General features: G+C 40.8%; 1 protein-coding gene across 1 annotated transcript in view; it reads right to left on the bottom strand.

The window, feature by feature from the left end:
- Positions 1–20,221, bottom strand: part of HEATR9 (HEAT repeat containing 9) — a 31,574-nt gene extending 11,353 nt beyond the window's left edge. The window contains exons 1-10 of the mRNA XM_088133460.1: positions 20,125–20,221; positions 18,364–18,410; positions 15,532–15,707; positions 13,145–13,241; positions 12,080–12,136; positions 9,153–9,209; positions 6,101–6,161; positions 2,043–2,173; positions 1,721–1,909; positions 36–128 (exon numbers count right to left, since the gene is read on the bottom strand). Coding sequence (XP_087989586.1) covers positions 36–128; positions 1,721–1,909; positions 2,043–2,173; positions 6,101–6,161; positions 9,153–9,209; positions 12,080–12,136; positions 13,145–13,241; positions 15,532–15,707; positions 18,364–18,410; positions 20,125–20,221 — 1,005 coding nt within the window. The remainder of the gene's footprint in view (positions 1–35; positions 129–1,720; positions 1,910–2,042; positions 2,174–6,100; positions 6,162–9,152; positions 9,210–12,079; positions 12,137–13,144; positions 13,242–15,531; positions 15,708–18,363; positions 18,411–20,124) is intronic.
- Between the last annotated feature and the right edge of the window lie 1,235 nt (positions 20,222–21,456).

Below are 21,456 nucleotides of genomic sequence, written 5' to 3'. Positions count from 1 at the left end.
ACTGGCTCACATAGCCATAGAACAAAATCTCTTACCTTGTACACTGGAGAATATTCCAGATGATCTAAAACCTTCCCGATAATGATAGCATTCATTATGCCCATGTGCTTTACCAGCATAACCAAAGCCTACAGGAGGTAAATGTGGATAGAATAATCCACAGTCACAGGATTAGGGAAAAGGAGAAGAACAGTTTAGGCTGCATCCCCAAAGGCCTATCTAGTTCACAGGCATTCAGGAAAAATATGGAAAGGCTCAGGTTACCTAGGCCAGCCTTTGAACTCTATTGCTAAAAACAGCACTGAAAGCTACTTGTCCAACAACTCCTGACAAACCTTAAAAAAGGAGATTCCAAAATGTATTTTGCATTTTTACATCTTGAGTTTAGAATGCTTCAAAATGAACTAACATGAGTTTAACACTCTTCCAGAAGAGTGCTAAACCCATATTCAAAAGCAGCTCAAACAACAGTTGACTAGAGTGGAGGAGTGGTATACTATGAAGTGGCAAAGTATGCTCTCTCTCTCTCTCTCTCTCTCTCTCTCTCTCTCTCTCACACACACACACACACACACACACACACACACACCTACTCTCACTCCACTGGGCAGTCAGCTTCCCATCCCTCACTACCACTGATCAGCTGCTGTCTGGACTGATCCAGGGCTCCAAATCATAGAATGTTTGGGTGACCTGGCTGGTATACGTTGAGAACCCAGTTTTAAAGACGCAGATTCTCCCACAGTTCAAAGAAGAATGGCCTTAGTGGATAGTATTCAAGGAGATGGTGTACTTGCTCCATTCTAAAATGGCCAATAGGTATCAGGCTGATCCCATCCCTTAAAAGTCAGCTGACTGAATGGTTGGTAAATTATGTCAAACCAAACTCATGGAAAATCTGCCAGGTCTTGTTGATTGCTTGAGGAGGACAACAATACTTAACATTGAAACAGCCAAGGATTATGTTAAGCTGCATCAATTATGAGTTGGACATCACTTAAAGGTAACCTTATGAGGAAACGTAGAAAAAAAGAGGTTGCTCACATATGTCTGTACCTTCATTAAGTGCACGTGGGGAAAGGCCAATGGCAACATATTTTTACTTCATAGGAACCTATCATTCTGCATCTGAACACTTGTCAGCTCAATCCTACGCTTTTGTCTTCAGCTGTTTATTATTGCCTTTTTTAAAATAATGCAGCTTTTTAATGCAAATTTGCAGCAAAAAATGCTAAGTCTGTTCTCCTAACACTACTCAATCCAATTTTCCATTCCATCTTCTGCAGCCTTTTTCTTCCTCAGAGATCCAATAATTCATTTCCCAATGTCTTGTCTAATTCAGTCTGGATCAGGGCTTCCATCCACCATTGGGTGGAGCCACAGAACAGATATAATTCAAATATTCTTTGTACAGCTTTCTGTATTTGTACCATTTTTCTCTTACTCACCAAGCCTGTCACTAGAAAAGCAGCTATCAGGTGGAAAAGGAAACCAAAGCCATCTGGGAACAATGGACATCATTTAAAAAAAAATCTGTTTCTAAACAGAAATATTAATAATCCCAAGAGAGCTTTCTTCTCTGATTAAAATGCAGGTCAAATCTAATTCTACTTTCTTCCCTTCCTCTTCTTGGGCAAATGTTTCTGAGGTACCCTAGAAACATTGTGAGAAGATAGAAATGCAGCTTAAATCTCTGCATTCATAGGTGGACCTTCCCCACCTGAAACGTCTTCTTCCGGTCTGTATGGGTCAAACATATAAGCATTGTCTCTTGGGCAACTGGATTGGACTTGTCCAGGTACCCCAAGCAAACAGCGGCATTGAAGGTGATGTTGTCCAAGGGTTCCTGTAAATTCACCAAGCGTTGCAGATTTCGAATTAAACTGGATCGAGCCCCAATACAATACCACTGTGAAGAGAGAGGAGCTGAATTAGTTTAGGCACCGCAGTGTTCTCCTAAGTCGTATTCCAGAAAGAAATGGTTGCCCAGAGCTTAGGTAAGCATTAGCCAACCCATAATACTGTACGTTCTGCTATATTACCTCGAAGGAGGGTGCTATTGACCATGCTTGCAGAGCTACTTTCAGAGCAGCCAGTGTGTCTTCTCTCCGATTCAGGCTCACCACTTTCAGGTGTCGAATTAGCACTTTCATTACACAGGTCTCTAGGCAACCTACTCCAGAGAATCAAGAAGTCGTGAGACCAAGAAAAGGAAAACAATAACTAACAAAAACCCCTTCACTGAAAGTTCACGAGCCATCACAGAAAAATACACTGATATGTGGTCCAGGGGCAAATAATCTGGAATTGCTCTAAGCTTCCTCTAGATGTAATGGATTACAACTCACGTTGTCCCCAGAAATTGTTAGCTCAGGTTTTTTAAAAAAAACACACACAATTATGAGCTACAGCCCTTTCTCATCATTTCAGCAGGCTGGAAGAGTTTTCGCTGTGAGGGCTAGATGGACCATGGTCAGACTGCAAAAAGACAGAGACCAGACACAGCCCTTAAATTTACACTTTTACTGACAGATGAAGCCTAGCAGCCTCAGCCTCCAGGACCCGGCTCTTTGGTAAGCTAATTTATTATTATAAATCCTAGAAAAGCTGTAATAGATCAGAAAACCAGCAACTGCTATCCATAAGACTCAGGTCAGATATATCAGTATCCCAAGGTTCTTGTGATTTCAATCCTCAAAGTGGACTAAAATGTGTATTACTGGGCAATATAATGCAGCCTAATTATATGTACAGTTGCTTACACATATGGCCACTGTTTGTACTTGGGCTTACTCCCAGCTGTGCACAAGTTGCCTGCCTTAAATCTCAACCCAGAGACCATCTGGAAATATATGCCTCAACATCTTTATTTCACTATAAGGTTTGATTCTAATGATGGAAGTAATTAAAACACAGAAATCTAACAAATTCACCATGCTGTAACTGCTTATTAGTTCCCTGAACTAGGAAACAAAAACCAATTTTAGCCTTGACTTAAAAAATGTGTGTTCCAGGATCTTAACCCAAATTCCAGCCAGTACAAAATTCGCAGTTGTCTGCATCTGATAAAATTAACAAGAATCATATATATTTTGCATTCTCTGCCACAGAAAGTCATGACAGCTGAATCCCCACCCTTTACAATACAGAACATTGGCCTGAGGCACATTCCTATGTGAGTACAGTATTAACTTCTCCACACAACAACCCTTTCAAACATCTAAGCACTTAGATTTGTGCTTCCTTCCAGCATCAACATCCTTCTCTTCCTTTCAAACTCAAAAATCCTTCCTTGACCAGCTGTCAGACATATTTTCCCACTCACTCATCACACATTTTGCAAAGATAGTTTTAATATTTATAGGTTTCGATCCACAGGAAGGACATGTCTGCTGTAGTGACCCCTGTAACTGTCATATGGAGTGGGGTGTTGACAAATCATTGAATACTCAACAGGTGAGGCTTCTAAGTCTTATGACCCAAGTATTGTGTATCTTTGTAGCCCAGACTCAAGGTCTTTCCCCACTTGCACCTAACCGTGGTACAAATATGCCTGGCAACATTCTGCTAAGTGCCCCTACTGTTGCCCTCAACTTATCCCCAACCTAAAGCTGTCTTTAGCTGTACTGGGTTTAAGTCAAGTTCCTCCCTTACTTCAACACTGCCCAAGGGCAATCTCAAAATGTATAAACCTGGTAGGCTTTGCTACCTTGAAGGGAAGTCAGGAGACTGGCATAGAACAAAAGAGGTAGGGTGGGATTGACAATGGAGATAGCTATGGTGTTCTGCCAACTCAGGGCTGTCAGTACAATATATGAGTATGAAATCAGAGAGCAGCAGTAAAGTGTATGGTTGGCATGTGAAAGGCCTCAGGTCTGTGCCTGGGAAAGAATTTGGAGAACCTGTGCCAGTTGGTTTAAACACTAAAAGAGAAGCACTAATTCTGCCTTGATATTCCTACCAGCCAGATAATAAGTAATAGGGTTTGGAAGATGCACCTGCAGGTGAGTCAAACAAGAAGTCAAAATTATAAAGCATTCATGGAAACAAAGGCAGTATGGAACTGCTTTGTCTTGATTTCTTTTTTTGTTAAGATCAGCTATTCAGAAATGCTTCAGGTGGCAGCACCTAGCCAACTCTAACTGATCTCCAGAAAAGCTAAGCAGGGTCAAACCTGGCTGGTACTTGGGTGGCAGACCACAAGGGAAACTGTGCATTATATTGGGAATCTCCAAAGCAAGCCCTTGTAAGCTGCCCAGAGTCACCCTCTGGGGGAAATGGGCAGCATATAAATTTAATTAATTAATTAATTACTTTTGCATTATTTCTTTGCGTACTAACTTAGCTTCTAGGCCACTCCAATCAACCGACTCTGAACATGAATATATCCATTTAATTACCAGGAGTTATAGACAGAGACTTTACTTATTAAAAAATATCAGAATTAAGCAGGAAAAAAATAGAGCCCAAGCAACAGTTTCTTTCTTTCTCTGGAGATCAGTTTTTTTTTTTCCTCAGTGAGTGCAGTGAAGAGAAAAAGGGCAGGCAAATATTTCAAGGGCTGGTGTCTGTGTATATGCAGTACAGTATGTGAGTGTATGGGTGTGTGCATCTGTGCATGTGCTCAGAAGAGACTGTATACATTGCCTAAAAATGAGAAATGTGAAGTGCCTTACAGAATAGAATCTAAAACAGAAAATGTTGCAGGAGGTGGTCTGACAAGTTTCAGCTAGTTAGGAATTAATCTCTTTCCATTGCTGCCTGATTTCAAGATGGAAAGACTGCATACACAATGAGAATTCACTGTTTCCTGGGAGTCTGTTCCTAACAATAATGATCTTCCTCTTGCACAGTGAGCATAGTAAATCAGTTCAGAAATGTCCCATGTTCTGGTGCTCCAGCTCAGAAGAGATATTCATGAAACTTTCAACAAAAGGACTGGATGCTTGGTGAAGATGCAACTTAGCTTCAGGTGTTATGCTGAAATAAGGCCATCATCCTCTGTAGGACTCCATTCTAGACTGTTCCTAGAGTAGGTTCCTCTGGCAAGCTGTAAATTTTACTGCTGTCTTATTAATATTTTTTTCCTTTGCCTGAAAGAGCAGTATGGCTTCCCATTTCACCCACCTTTTCACCACTCCACAGCAGCATAGAGCTTGTGCTATATACCTAATCAATTACTTTTGTTCAAGTGTTCATTTTGTCAACTCTCCTAATTTTGTCTGTTTTTCCTTCAGTTAGACCCCTATGCTCTGGGAAGTGGCATTAAACCACCTGAGAAAGACCACAGATCTTGCACTTGTTTCGTTCAAGGATGCTTGCCAGGCAGCAATCACTTTTGTAAAAAATGTCAGTCCAGAGGATACTTCTGTAATGAAAGAGACTCCAATAAAAATTATGCCTGTGCTGTCTCTCAGCTTAAATCCCTGCTTTGCCCTGTTTCTCATCATTTGAGCTTTCACACAATCAATAAAGAGTTCTGCCTCAGTCCAAAGGCTGTTTAGAAGGAAGAGACATCACTCTCCAGAGGGCTGGCTTAAATTTGCTTCAATGTTTTGTGTACACCTCCACCCCACCACCTTCCACGAGTAACTGTATTTTCAATGCTTAATGAATTCGCCTGGTGTAATACATGATACAAGGCAACTAGCTGCAATGAGCACTGTTTATAGCAATGTCCTGTTTTAAAGAAAGGCTATGGAAAAATCCCAGAATTGCAAGGGCCGGCAGAGAAATCTTTGCCCTGTGGGAATGATCGTGGGAGACGGGGCCCAGAGACACTGCCTAGGGAACGGTCAGATAAGAGACAGCGTAGCCCGCAGCTGGATAGTGGGTGGGGCAAGAAGCTCAGAAGGGACCCTCTCTAAGTTCTTGGGCTGTAAAAGAGACGGTGGGAGAACCGTACTTTTAGACTTGCAAGATTCTGTTACTGTAGCTTTATAATGAAATAGAATTAGCTCATCTGGTCGTGTTTCCTGTCTGGTCCACCTGGTAAGGCTGATACCTGTTGAACAATCTAAAATCAGCAGCCCCAATCAATCTAATGCCTTTCCATTGGAGGTCTTTATGTCCATGATAAAGAAGAAGAAAAGTCACTCACCAAGCAAAGCCAGAGATCGGGCTGCCTCATACTGCAAAGGAGGACTGTCACACTCCTGAACCTGAGAACATAAGTATTAATAAGACTAAAAAGACATCCTGCATAAACATCACAGATGCAAAGAACTGGAAGGATTCAAATTCACTTGTTGCAGTCCAACCCAGAATACTGTGTAGTATAAGAACAGAACAGGTGCACAAGTGGCAAATAGCAAATAGCTATCAGTACCGTAAGATATTTTATATTTTCAAGATAAAGCCAGCCTTTCCTGGGCTTGTGGTTTTTGCCATCGTAATCTAAGAGGAAAATGCTCACCTGTACAGGTAGCCCTTGTTTAGCAACCACAACTGGGACCGGCAACTCAGTTGTTAAGTGAAGCAGTCGCTAAGTGAAACCATGACTGTGCTTACAATCTTACTTCAACTTTCCTTTGCTTTACAGACCTACGAAGGTCGTAAACACAAAGACTGATTGCAAACTTACTTTTCCATCACTGTCGTAACTGCAAACGGTTGCTGTACAAGGCAGTTGCTAAACGAGGACTACCTGTACCAAATACAGCAACTGGTGTGACATTTAATATGTGACTAAATGTTTCCCATAATGCCTCTGGGCTCCATATTAAGGCCCAGAGGCATAATGGAAAATTAAGCAGGGTTCTGCAGTTCCTTTGTCTTGTGCTTTACTTCCCAGTCCTAGGTCTACACATTGTGTGTGTGGAGGGGGAAGGTGTTAAAAAAAAAAATACAAAGGCAAGAGAGGCTGGAGTCAGCAGGGTTTGCTCTATCATGGTGGGCCTGGTAGTAGAGGGGGACAATGTTTTGGAGACAGATGCCATACTTAATTATTTGGGGCAGGTTGTGGATCACAGTATGTGGAGCTGAGCCAAACCCATTATCTAGGTTTATTTATAATTTTGGTTTTTTGCTTAGTTGGAAGGGGAGGAGGGTTGATGTTTTTTAAATTGTGTTAACATTATATATGTATGTATGTATGTATGTATGTATGTATGTACATGTATTCCCCACCATAAAATGATAGGAAACCAAATTCTGGTGGTACAGTCACAATAAACTACAGGGCCCACAAAAGTTGGTTTTGTTGAAATTTCAGAAACCCACAGAAATATTTCTTCTCAACTGGAATCTCATTTGAGGCACTGCCAATCTTCCATTTCTATATCCAGTTCTCAAACTTCATCCCAAAGTGCAACTTTGAGATTGTCTGGTCACCACTTTTGCATAGAAACTCTGTTTTTTTCTTAATAAATAAGTCTCCCCATTTTGTGCTTTCCAATCAAATCAGATATTCCTTGGTGGAATAAGTCAGGTGTGTCCAACCCCTAACTTTTCAAATGGAACAATAGCAACCCCCCCCCCCGGAAAAAAAAATGGCCCTATGTTCAAAGGCCTGCTTCTATTAATGCAAAAGGCTTCACCATGTGATCCTTTTTATCCAATGCAAAAGTGGTTAAAATTAGTCCTGGCTTTTATTTTCCAAGCAAGGGTCATTAGAAAAGTGAATTCAGCCACTAGAGAGTTTTCTGATTTACCAGCTAGCCTCAGGCCATTTGCTGGATTGGGAAAGTAACAAGTCAAACTCCTGAAAAGGGCTGGCTTTCAATTATCCTTCTCATTCTGTAAAACTGACAGTCAAGCTCAGAAGAAGAAATGAGAACCTACTGAACAAGCCTCCAGGCACCAATCTCTCTCCATTTTACTTTCTGCAATGAACTCTGAATAGGTTCTGAAATCCAAGATCTTATTCAAGCAGTTAATAATGAGAAACTAGTTTAGCAAAGCCAAGATTTTGTTTGAAATTGTGTATGATTGTTGCCTTTATTTTTCCTGCCTTCTCCTTTTCCAGTAAACCCCTTTCTATATTTAAAGATAGGCCTTATTGGTTTCCTAAAGGAATTTCTCATTAAAATCTTCCCCACATACATGATGCACAGTTTCAGGGGCAGCACAAGCAGAGATATGTATTCTGTTTGTCACCGAAGACAAATTCCTTGTATATATTTTATACTTGGCCATTAAAGTATTCTGTATTCTGTAAATCACAGTGATGTCAAAATGATGAAATGTTTGTTGTGATGTCACAATACAAGCTCCACCATTTTGTGCTTGCCCCCTCCCTGCGGGCATCTTCAAACTCATGGTTTGGTAAACTCCATATTGCTAATTTTGGGTAGGAAAATGCAAGGCACCTTCCCTTCTGTTTTTTGGAGGGCTGGGCCAAAGGGAGAAGTCCTTGGCAGAACAGCTATGAATTCTCCAGTCAGATAGATGAGGGCATGTCGCTGGTGGAATCCTGTCGTAATGATCTTGTACTGCAGAGGAAGGGGTCTACTGGTGAGGTATTAAATTACTACCCCTCCAGGACAGAATCTAAAAGAAGTTGCAAAGAGAAATCCAAAACCTATGTCTTGATACAGCCCATAATGATGAGAAATGCTATATTTGACCCTATAATGGTCACACTGCTACATACGTGCCAATTTACTGTGAAAGCCCTGCCATTATCATTGTTTACATCTGATAACTGAAGGCCTAACTAGGTATTTTAGAAGATACAAAGTTGCCACTCTCCCTCCTTTCATTCATCCTTCTCCTCATCAACCTGGGTCAAGAGCAAGGCAAGGCACTCTCCCTGTCCTGATAAACCGATGGACACGGCAATACTTCACTGGGTTTCCTTGATGCCTAGCAGGCTTCCTGTGTTTTCTAGTTCTCAAACATATTTTAAAGATGTTCTCATTTTTTAATAAATATAAGAAATGGGAGGCTTGCATGTCTCAATCATCACCTTTCATTTCCTGCCCTGCTTCAAGGACCACATAAGCAGCATTGCAACATGGTCTCAAAGCTTGAAAAGTGCTGCTCAGCACAAATGATGGAGAATCATGGATCAATAACACTGGATTACAGCTCCCATCCTTCCTAGCCATCACTGGTACAAGTGAACAATCCAAAGAAATGTGAGAATGCAAGATTAAGAAACTCTGAAATTCTCTAAAACTGCAAGAGGAATCCAAAGGGATTATACTTACAATATTGTAAAGTGCAGATATAACAGATTCTTCAGCAACCCCAAGGTGCCCAAGAGCCTAGGAAGACCAGCCATAAAAGTTAGAAGAAGTTCCATGCCACACCTTGAAACATGGAGTATACAATGAGCCAATCAGTGGTCCCTCTAGCTGACTACTAAGAGAGTGAAAAAAATTACAATCAGTACCTTTCTTCAGAACAACTGCCATGCCTGGAGTAACAAAAACTGCCTGCCCCCATTCTACACAAAAGTGTAAGACAGCACCCACAATCCATATTTTCAATGCCTGTAGCGTGCATTTGTCTGATCATTTGGAAAAGAAATCTGAGTGATGGCTACAGGAAGAACCTAGCTGGCTGCAAAGGAACCATTCTTCTGTTTCTGTTCAGAAACCACTGCAGGCTGTGAAGCTGGAAGAATAGCATGTCAGCAATGTTTTTTTATCAAACATTTCCACAGTGGCTCTAGCCATGCTACTTTTGTTGCTTCAGCAGCAAAAGTAGAGGACCAACTCCTTGGATACACCAAACCAAGCAGTTTTTGACTGCTGCCATATCCTTGCAACTCTTCCTGGGTGCATAGCAATCCAGACAGAGAGCAGGGGCAACGCTGGAAAGAGCTGGATCCTCTTCCCCCTTTTCCTCAGCAGCTTGGCTGTTGTGTTGTGGTGGTTTTCCAGCTATTGCCTTGAAACAAAAATTCCTCAGAAAAATGTTCTAAATGAAAGTGATCCAGGGGCTACAGAGGCTAATGATTGCCTTGAGTTCAGAAGCCAGGAGATAAGGAAAACTTCCAGTCAGTGAGGATAATAGACCCTCACAAATTCAATGCTGGACAAGGAAAGGCTAGCTTTGCTGCTGTTACAAAGAAATTGACTGAGTTCTTGAATGCAGAAGTTGTGGGACCACAGAAATGCAGAGGTGCTTTCAGGCTGCCATGGAGTCCTCAAGTAGAGGTGTCCAAGACAGTTTCTTCCAGTTCCTACAGAATTTCAGTTCAGCTCCAGGTAAGGGAAGGAAACTTCAAGGAGGTTTTTTTGGGGGGTGAGGGGGATTTAAATACACCACAAGCTTGAGGACTAATCTCCAAAGAGGCTATGAAAGGACATACACTTAACTGACCTTGATTATTCTGTATTCTACTGTCTCTTCTGACAACAGACCTTGTCCCTAATTTGAACTCAATTTTGTCCCTAATATGAACTGAGCAGTAGTCATCAAAGCGGGTTTCTACTGAGCAAAAAAGAGCCTCTGGGGGAACAGAATGTAAGGTCAGCCTTTTTTCTTTTCTTTTTTTCTCTAATGCACTCACATAACTTACAAATATCCCAAATTAAAAGAAGCAAGCATAAAAATAATGAGTGATTAATCAAGATTTGAGTGGGTGGAAATCTATAGCAGCTACTGCAAAACAAACAGAGGCTGCAAATTATAACTCGATGGCACAGGTCATGTGTGATGTAGCAAACATTATAAGGAAATTCCAAGTCTGAAAGCCATTGAACTACCTTGCTGTAAATAAATAAATTAGTATATAAAATAAATATTTAACAGAGCTCCCTCCTTAATGTGTGTTCAGGATAATACTTTCAGCAATTGTTCTAATGTCCTGTTTCAATACTTCAGATCTGAACTGGTTGGAGAAGTCAGAAAGACATATAAATTAGAACTTAAGCTGTTCCTTTCCAGCAATGTTTCTACAGTAAAATTAGCTCTTTGGAATTCATAAAGGAAGGAAAAGTTCTGTCACATTCTTACTGGATTCTGGAAAACAATCTTTAAGGTCTTGGACATGACAACCTCTTTATCCCTGCTTTGTTTTATTTCATTCTCATCCAAACCATTCCATCCTGGCTACGCAATTTGTCTTATACTCAACACAATCTCTCTGAGTTGCTGTTTCACCAGCTGGGTCAGGCCTGGGCTCTATTTCTTTCCCAGTGGACTTCTCTCCTCTGAGCAGGAAAAGTCCATTCTAAAGTCGGTTCTGAACGCCATTTTGCTCTTGAAGAAGCAGCTGCGCCGAACACTTCCACAAGTTTCTCCTGCCAGCAGGGAAGACCAGACAACAACCATGGAGAGCTCTGCCCACAGTTTGTTTACGGTGACATACAAACCAAGAACCCTATTTAAAGTCTGAAGCTAAGAACAAACTAGGATGAACGTAGTCAATGCAGTAATATTGACCCTCTTTCCCATCTCCCAGACTTTGCCAAAACCAGATCAAATATTGTTTTAATGATTAGGAAAACAGCTGAAATCCTGCAAGATTGTTGAATCTCACAGGATTCTGGTGATCAGGCACAAAAATACTAACATGAGATGTCATCAGAGTTCAGCATTCTCAGACAAGATCCCATAAGGTATCATGCTGCTAGAAGATGGGGAAGACAGCAGGCCATTGGGCAAGATCACTTGATAACATCTAGGTTCTGAAAAAATGGCCAGTTCCTAACCTATATCAAGTTTATGTTTCTCTAATAATGGTTTTGGAACAAAGATTCCCAGAGTCAAAAAGAGGGAGGGAGGGAGGGAAGGAGAAAGAGAGAGATTGAGAGAGAGAGAGCATCAGATCTTGGCTGTAAAAGTCTACACCACAAGATGCCAGCAAAGATTAAGAGTGCTCTGCATTCCTTTATTATTTCTTAGTGGCCCTTCTGGAGTCTTGCATAGTTAGTTCCAAATAAATAACTTCTTTGTTAACTGATGTATTGAAGCTAGAAGGAGTGTGTGATTATATATTTGAGAGATTTTTGGATTTAAATCTTAAAACCACAATGTTTCTGCATGGACAATACTTCACTTCCAGCCAAAGGACTTCACTGTAGTATGACTTCTGATGTGGAATGTGCAGATCTTTTTCAAAGCATCCAGAAACTCTCCCTCTTTCTTTTAATAAAGGTTGTATCTACTAAGTGCTTTCTTTTACCTGAGCTGCATAGAGTTGCTCAAGTTTCAGAGGAGATGCCAAGGACTCTATGAGAACCTGCAATCAATCAGTCAGTCAGTCAATCAGTCAGTCAATCAATCAGTCAGTCAATCAGATAAATGCGACTGTATTAAAAAAGAAAGGAGAAGATGGTGAAAAGGTCCAATCCCTGCTGTATTGTGAGAGAGGAAGAAAACCTCTATATTGTTCTATTTCTAAGTTAAAAAGCTCCAGATGCTAAAATTCTCCTTTGCAGAGGAGCTGAGCTAAACTCCTTGCAGAGGAGCTTTCCTTTTCTATCTCTTTTTGCAGATCACAAGCACATGATTAATCTACAACAGCCACCACATTTTGGCTGTAAATATCCAGATGATCCTGAGATGGCAGCAAAAGTTTGTTTGTTTGTTTGTTTGTTTGTTTAATATACTGCAGTAATCTGCGTGGCTTCCTGGCAACAATTGAGAAAACTCTCTTTCCTGCCATCTCAGGATCATTTGGATTTTTGCTGCCAAGATCTAGTAGCCTTAGCGGAGAAGGTTTCCTGCCCCGGGCAATGCCTACCACGCAGCTGTTTCAGCAAAGTTGTCCTGGTCATTTAGACTGTAGCTCACCAGTTTGTCTGTTTGGTTGTTCTGGTGTTTCTGAGTCAGTCTGGACTCCTGGTGACTACATACACAGGTCTGTGAAGTTTTCTTGGCCACATTTTCAGAAGTGGCTCACCATTACCTTCTTTTGGGACGTTTTTCGAATTCCCAGTCTAGGATCCAGAAAGTGTAGCTGGGCCAGAATCACCCAGCTGGCTCTAACACAGGACTGGAACTGGGCACCCCCACTCCTAATCCAGCATCTTAACTACTACTATGCTGGCTTTACACCAGACTTTTCCCAGCCTGATGCTCTCCATCTGGGATGAGTTAAAGCCAACTGATATGACCATATTAGCTGGGGGTAATTTGTCTTATGGTTTAACAAATGTGGAATGCATCAGCTTGGAAAATACGGCCTACAGCAAGGAAACTTAATATTCTTGAAAAATGCTTTGTTGTAAGGTTTTGTTCTCCTAACCTGGATTCTTTCTGGTTTCACTTTTTCATTCCAAATGTAAATCTCTTTTTTTTTAAGAGTTGCTAACTTGACAAACTTGGAGAGTAAAAACTCAGACCTGGATGAAAAAAGAAGACATCATTATAACTTTTTTACAAATTAGTTCCTTGTCTTGTAAAGATATTTTTAGGGGAAAAAATCGTCCCAGCAAACAGAAATTTAGAATATATAATTAAGCCATAGATCACTTAATTCTGTATTGTCCTTTCTTTTCCTTTAGGGAGGATCATTACATCACACAAACATCACCATGTAAATCATAGCACAACATGCCTCTCTAAAACTGTATTTTAAAAATTAAATGAATTAAGTATATCATAATTGTACTTCATATATAATAAGAGCTACAGTTGTGATAGACTGCCAAATCTTATGAATGCTGGTTTTTCCTCTTGAAGTATTTTGAGATTTCAGGTGAGAATGTCAATATCTTATGATAGTCAGTTTCTAGGAAATATTGGCTATTCTATTATTATTATTGTTGTTGTTATTGTTGTTGCTGTTGTTATTATTTTGGCATGTGTACTAGAGACTACCTGCAGTGCCCTCATAGGCCACTAGAGGTCTCTAGATCACAAGTTGGGAATCAGTGATTTAGAAGATGGGATGGCAATTCTTGGAAGTCCAGGCCATCAGGAATGGCCAAGAATTACTGACAGTGCAGTCCCAAAACATCTGGAATAGGTTGGGGATAGTCCCACAATAATTCTCTCTCCCAGATCTCAGCTATATGACCACTACATGGCAGGAAAGAATTGGAGTTTTCGGTAGCTCTGTACTGCCATCTAGTGGTTTGTCAGAATATTTGCAGCCCAGATATGATCTATTCTAATATCAGAATTGATGATGGAAAGCAAGAATGTTGTTTCCTGAATAGATAATAACTGGGAGATTTGAATTCTCCTCTGAGTGGTGATCTATTTCATGGAGTTTATGTACTCATGGTAGCATGCTCTAGTTAGGCATCAAGTCCAAATCCAATGCTCAGCTATTATAATGTGGACAGAACACTCACGAGTGTGCTTGTGGTTGGGGTCCCCCCCCCCATTCATTTTCTTCTTTCCACTGCAGTTAATGGGAGTAAAGTTATTTTCATCAGGACCAGGATTGGTATAAAGCTCCACAGCCAACAATGGAAAGACCACAGTCTAAAGGAACGTAGAACCTGACATAGATGTGCTTCTCTCTATGCCATTTGTGTTTTCCCCATTACTCCAGCCACATGATTCCATTTTAAGCCACCTGGCTGTATTCCCACTAGACAAACAGATCCACTGGCACAATATTTTCCATCCCCACGCTGCCACAGGAGCAGAACGTTTGACTTTCTTCCTGTAGAAAAGGGACCACCCCCATCCCACCCCACCCCACTCTGCCAATCTTGAAAATGGGATTCTTCTCTTAGTGCCATGTTGGCAGATTTTTAAGCTGCTTTTCTCATGACAAAAACTGTACTCAGCTTGGTGAGAAAGGGTCCTTGGTCAACTGAAGACCAAGTGGCGATGAATATAATCCTAACTATAGTGTCCTTACAGTATCCTGACCTCTCATGTCCTGAAAAACAATGGAAACGGTCATGAAAGTGCTACATCAGCAGCGTATTATATGATCAGCGTCTGAGCAGCCCATTGTTATTCAAGACTAAGACCTCCACTGAATACAAACATGGATGAAATCAGTGAGGTGGATCTCGCACAGACAGCTCAATCTGCATACCTGAAAAGGTGGCTTATTAACTCCTCAAATGGGACCACAGCCCAAGCTCTCTGGCAAAAAAAATGGTCTCTGTAATATGTCCTGCAGCACCACGTACTGGATTCTAGAGAAGCATACTACTTCTGATTCAAAATTTGGGGCAAAAGTATATATTTTTGTACCCTTCCAAGTAAAAATAAAAACGTGCCCCTTAGATGAGCAATCTGGAAAAAGGGGGTTGTAGCATTATTGGAAGCTGCTTTCCCCAACTGGGCACCTTTCAGAGGTGCTGGGACTACAACACGCCCACTATGTCCAGCTGATAAGTTTAAAGGATAACTTTAATTTCCTCTTCAGAGTAATTGTTTCCATTAGTCGAAACGGGATTATTTTCTGAAGGTTAGACATACTTCGAAAGACCAAACCATAATTGTTGGAAATTAGTTTGCTGTACCATCCATTGTGTGTGCTGTTTCAGTCTGGGCATGGAACATCATGACCCTAAGCCAGGAGTCAGCTTACCAACGGGTAACATCAGCCCTCTTTGCATTGCAGGTGGCAAATGTTAATGGAAAGCTTTATTATTAAAAATAATAAATATAACTTGTCTTGCCTGCCTACTGGTCACAGAAACTCAGCATCCCATCCCTTACTTTTTCTTTACAGCCTTGGAATTTGCCTTTTCCAATTTCCTTCGATAAGGGCACTGTTTCTTCAAGCTAGCTGGATCAGGTTGCTCTACAAGGGTAGGTTGGATGAGGTCAGGATCAAAGGAGTAGAGTCTGGTTCTATATTTGAAAGGACTACATGGGTAAGTTTCCGAAGGTATCTAGATGGAGATAAAAACAAAGATCACACAACTTGCATCAGGCACAAAGCACAGAGTTCTTGTTGTCAGACACGTATTTGTTGTCCACTAAATGGTGTGGTTGTCCCAGCACTCCTAGACCACCATGGCTGATTTCAGAAAGCTGAGCAGGGCTGGATTTGGCTGGTTCTTGGATATGAGACTAGCAGGAAAGTCTAGGGCTGTAAGCTAGACTGGAAGGTAAATTAACAAACTAACCAACTAGAAAGCTATGGTGAAATTCATCCATGTTATTGCCAAGAGAATTTCATGGATGTGTCCATGAAATCATCAGGAGTTGAGCTCTACTCAAAGGAAACTTATCTTGGTTTTAATGACTGGTTATCTCTCTCAGAATCCTTACACTAAAATTCTCATTCAGTCTTAATGATTTAGTTTCTTTATTTTCATTTAAGTCAGTAATTACAATGCCACTCCCTATTGCTGGAGTGGTGTCCTGGAAATAATTTACATGCTGCTTGGGCTTGTTGCTTCATGAATTGCAACTGAACTTTTCTCAGAAGGGCAACACCAAGTGTGATTTGTGGGAAAATGCAAGATAGTTAATCAGGGCCTACATCAAGATGTTGCTCTTGCTCATGAATGGCCAAGCTTATCTAGACAATTTTAGGTCAGCTCTTGGTAGAAGGTAGATTGGAATCCATTACCAGATCACTGGATGACCTGCAGAAGGTCTAGAAGGATTGCTAGCTCCCAATCATTTAACATGAGCAACTTCTTCAATCTTATTTTATTACACAATTTATATATTCCTGGCTCTAAGCAACTTATAAACGTCCATTTTAAAATGCACAGTAACAATTAAAAGCTAAAGCAATTAAAGCCAATTAATTTAAAACAATTAAAATAAGCTCCATTAAAATGCAAAATGAATTTTTCTTCCTAAATTAGTCTGCTCTAATCAAGAAAGCTTGGCGAAGAAAATGAAGAATGAATTTATGAAAGCCTTGTAATCATATGTTTGGTAACAAAAGTGAATTCTCATATTTGGCAGATATTCATGGGTATTTTCTCTGGACCGCTGAGCTACTTTTGAGCCCCTGGCTGTAGTTAGCAAAACTTGAACCTAGTAGAAAAGAAAGCTGACTTTGAAAATTCCAAAGTCTCACTCTTTCTCTCTCTCACACACACACACCCCGCCCATCCTAGTTCTGGATGGTGGTGAAATTGGTCACCCAGTATGACTTGCTTTCTACAGAACCACAGATGTCAGAGTTGCTAAAATATTTCCTATGCAAGGACCAGAGGGGGAAACATTGCCAACTCAGAGCCAGAGAGATCCTGAGCCGCTGATAGGATTTACAGGCTCTGTAGCTTGGTGCTCTCCAAAGGTAGACCACAATTCCTAGTCAGCACAATGGGAATATTGTAATCTAACTCATCTAGGAGGAATCAGGGTGAGGAAGTTGACCTCAGAATATTGGTGATTGTCAGAGACCATTGAAGAACTGGGGTTAAATCTAGGGATGGGGGAGCAGAACTTGAATTTCAAGTTAAACATCAATCCTGCAATGTTTCAGAACAGTCACATTCATATACCTAAAGACAGGGAACGGCAATGCAATAGGAGCTCTAAATGGAGAATATAATCTTGCCGTGCTATTGTTGTTGCTGCTGTCCACACGGTAGGTCAATCACTATTGGGAGCAATGGAAGAGTATTGTTCCTGCTGTAACATTGTACTGTGTTTCTGTTCTCCCCAACGCAACAAAGGGTAGGCATTTTTGTGCTATCATGTGCTAATAGACCGTGCTCACCATTCCAATGGAGCCCAGATGTGGTGAGTTGGACCTGAGTTGAGAGTGATCTTGCACTTTTACATAGATCAGTAATAGAGTTTAGGGAGGGCTACCATATCTGAGCTGCAAACCTCCAGATGACCACTAGATGGCAGCAAACCATAAGGTAGTTGACTAGCTACCATCTAAAGATTATCTTGACAGTGGCTGGTGTGGGTCTTCCGGGCGGTGTGGCCGTGTTCTGGAAGTTTTGTTTCGTAACGTTTCGCCAGCACCTGTGACTGGCATCTTCAGAGTGCAGGAGCACAGGCAGGAGCAGTTCTCTCTGTGCCCCTCTGTGCTCCTGCCTGTGCTCCTGCACTCTGAAGATGCCAGTCACAGGTGCTGGCGAAACGTTAGGAAACAAAACTTCCAGAACATGGCCACACAGCCCGGAAGATCCACACCAGCCATTCGTATGCCGGCCGTGAAAGCCTTCGACAATACATTATCTCGACATTTGCAGCTCAGATATGGTAGCCCCATTATATTGTCATTCGTTGGGTTCATGCAGAACCCAAGAGTCCTCCAGAGTGAGCCATCCACCATTCTGGACTTGTCTCCTGGGATGCTTCCAGATATAGGACTAATGTGCAATAATGTAACCTCTTTCACAGAATGTTTTATGAGCCACTCTTTGTTTCCTTCCCAGGTTCTACTCTGATTTTACACTGAAAATCTAGTAAGGCAGAAAAGAGAGAAGAGCTGCACCATGAGGTCCTCCTAAACAAACCATATTTGGTATAAGGTACAAACTGTAAATACTGCTGTGTGAAAGCACATGTACGTACTGTGGTATGTATCAGGGGACTTCAGAACTGCAAGCCAAGGTCACATACCTGGTGGAAGGAGTCCTTTGGTATTCTGAGCTGAGCTTCCCTGGCCGCTAAAGGAGTGAAGCACAGGAGATGGAGAAACCACCACAAGTAGTTAAAACAGGGCTACGTATTTGCTGAACTGCATTTATTTGTTTGTTTATTGTTGTATAAACGTGATTGCATACACAGAGCTCTTCCCTTATTTCACTCTCACAACAACAACCCAGAAAAAGATAGGGACTAGCCTAAAACTCATCCAGTGATATCTGAGGCAAGCAGGACTTGAACTGGGTCTCCCCAGTCCCAGTCTGAGACCATGATCATCATGCTGCATTGGTTTAGTTACCAAGTACAATACCATTAATTGGGGCTCCCACTTTTTTTTAGCAATTGAAATGCATCTATGCATTTAATTAAAAGGAAAAAAAAAGCTCATTGATCACCAATTCAACAACTATAAAGTAAGAATAAGAAAAGTTAACATTAAAGGAAGCACATGAAAAATAAGAGGTACAATCCATGGAGTACATGTCTTAAAGCAGTGTAGGCAAAAGAGGATGTTGGTTCCTCCTATCCTCTGATTTCTGTTTTCTATTTTGTAATACTGTTTTGTTTTATTTTTTATTTCATCTTTTCTCCAAGAGCTAAAGGGGATATATTTGATCCCCCTCCCTGCTATCTAATTTCATCCTAATAAGTATTCCATAGAATAGGCTAGGCTGAAAGATAATCACTTAATAAACATTATGGCTGTGTGAAAATCTGAATGGGGGGGGGGTGTCTTTCTAATCCTAATTCAATATTTTAATCATTGCACTATCCGGTGCTGGGTCTCCAAAGTGCTGAGCAATGTATTTAATATTAAAATTCTTTCTTGGCTGTAAATCCCTTTGAATTTACTTTTGAGCCAATGCGTATAGGGGTCAGGCTGTTAAATCTAATTAGCAGCCACAACTTAACATCAGAGATAGAGAAGATATCTTAATAGTCACTTACACCCAGTCATGGTAGGAACACATCCTGGCAACATCCTATTTCTACAATGCTGCCATAACTTTCCCTTTATCTCTACCACGGCCAATAACTGAGACACGTACAAGTCCATCTTGAGCTGTGCTGGGTTCTGAGTGGTGTTTTCCTGCTTTAGCTGACAGTGTCCAATGATTGCTGTAAGGTGAGCAAAATCTGTTCTGCTTTGCCACTCCCCTGTTATGCCAAAGGCAAACTCAGGGGACCAGTAGTGAGTGGGACTGGAATCATGCTTATTGGCCATTTCGGATTCATGTGGGCATTATAACTCTCCCCTCTAGTTCCTGCTCAGCTTTGTTGGCTGCCACTCTGCTCTTGTCTCACTGAACAGCTGGAGGACACAACAGGGCTGCGCTAGAGATCTATCAGAATTGTTCAACAGCACTAAACTGCCCAGCTGACAGTACTATTGGTACCTTTAGATGATGGCCCTTACAGTTTAGCACATGGCTAAAATAGAGTAATAAAGGGATGAAGAGAGGATCCCGCTTCCCATTGACTCTCAGAGAACAGAGGAATTGGAAGTTGACATTTGTTGTCTATTATGAAGAAAGAAAAGGAAGGGAAGAAATATCCTAAATAGAAGCGTTCCCTGTAACTCCACTTCTTTATATTTAGTAGTGTAGTGTATTTCCACTGTCCCTTTTCATATGCATATGCATATGCAAATGTATTCTATAGGTATTCACTGGATAAGCTCAGCAACAATTCATATTACAGTAAAAGATGCCATTACCTCAAATGCTAACTTACCTTGATCTTCTGGTTTCTCTATCATGGAACTCCATAATGGCTTCTGAGGTGGTTTGATATCACAGGTTAATTCTGGGATCATCTTTGACCGACCCATTGCTAGCCTTTTTACTGCAAATCTTTGCTTTAATCAAGGTATCACTTCAGCAATTGTCAGATAAAATGTTTCAGCAGATGTCTAGTGTTTCTTAAGGACTATTGTTTTTCCTGAATTGGGAGTGGGTGAATGATGTCATAAACCAGTAGTATTATTATGTTTTCATTGTACATATGCCCAAAGTGATGGCAACTGAACTCTAGGTGTTTATTTAGGTATAAATCAAATGTATATGCCACCCATCTCACTATTTCTGGATTATATTGATTATCTGAATTTATTTCACTCTGGTTTGGCGGAATTAGATGTCCTTGGTCAGTGTGATAGGGATAATCTACTCTGCAGTGATACTATCAACTATTGGATAATATGGACGTATCGCCAATCCATCTGGATTCTGGGGGTTTCTCAAGGGTAGGTTTCAGAAATTGATGCTGGGAGACTACAATAGGAGATGGACACCATGCCCTATTGCCTAAAATATCACGAAATTCCATAAATCAAATCCCTCCTCACCTCCTAACCCTCCTTTCAATCTCTCTTCACAGGACTTAATTTTTAGTTCCCTGATCATCCTTGTTTCCTTCTCTGAACCCCTTGTAGTTTCTCAGTACTGACAGGCTGCCTAGACAGTAATTCCTCAGATCCTCTAAGATGAAAGAAAAATAGGTTAAATTGCCTAAAGAGGAGGACATCATGGGGATAGTGGTGCCATGCCAAGGCTGAGATGGCATAACAGCTGCACGTGGAGAACCCTCTGTGTGAATCCTTTGGACTGGCCAATCCTTAGATCTTTATTGATTCACTTTCTTGTTGTCTTTTCTTGATCCTCTGATTTATGTTTCCTACATTGTTTCTAATATCCATCATTTTTAAATTTTTTCTTAAAAATAGTCATGGTAGATTTTTTTCAGAAGGGCAGCTATATATTTTCAAAATAAATGAGCTTTCCTTTCATTAACAGTATATCTAATATTGAGGCAATCTCACTACTCTATCATGCTGAATGTTACTTTAGAAACTGGTCAAGTCAAAAAGTGGAATAAGCAACGTTTGGGTGTGTCTGTGTGTGTGTTTAATGACAACACTAAAAGTAATATAGCAATCTTGATTTCAGTCACAGACAAGCAAAAAAGTCATAAAATTACACAAACATAACAAGTGCAACCATTTCAGTAACTGAAACTTAATATTACTAATATAACATTGTAAACCTTACAGTTATGACTGTTATG

Source organism: Python bivittatus, unplaced genomic scaffold (assembly GCF_059951505.1).
Source record: "Python bivittatus isolate LINGU-HERP-01145 unplaced genomic scaffold, Pbiv_v1 ctg000080_np1212, whole genome shotgun sequence".
Classification (NCBI taxonomy): Eukaryota; Metazoa; Chordata; class Lepidosauria; order Squamata; family Pythonidae; genus Python; species Python bivittatus.
This window is presented reverse-complemented; position numbering and strand designations above follow the sequence as displayed.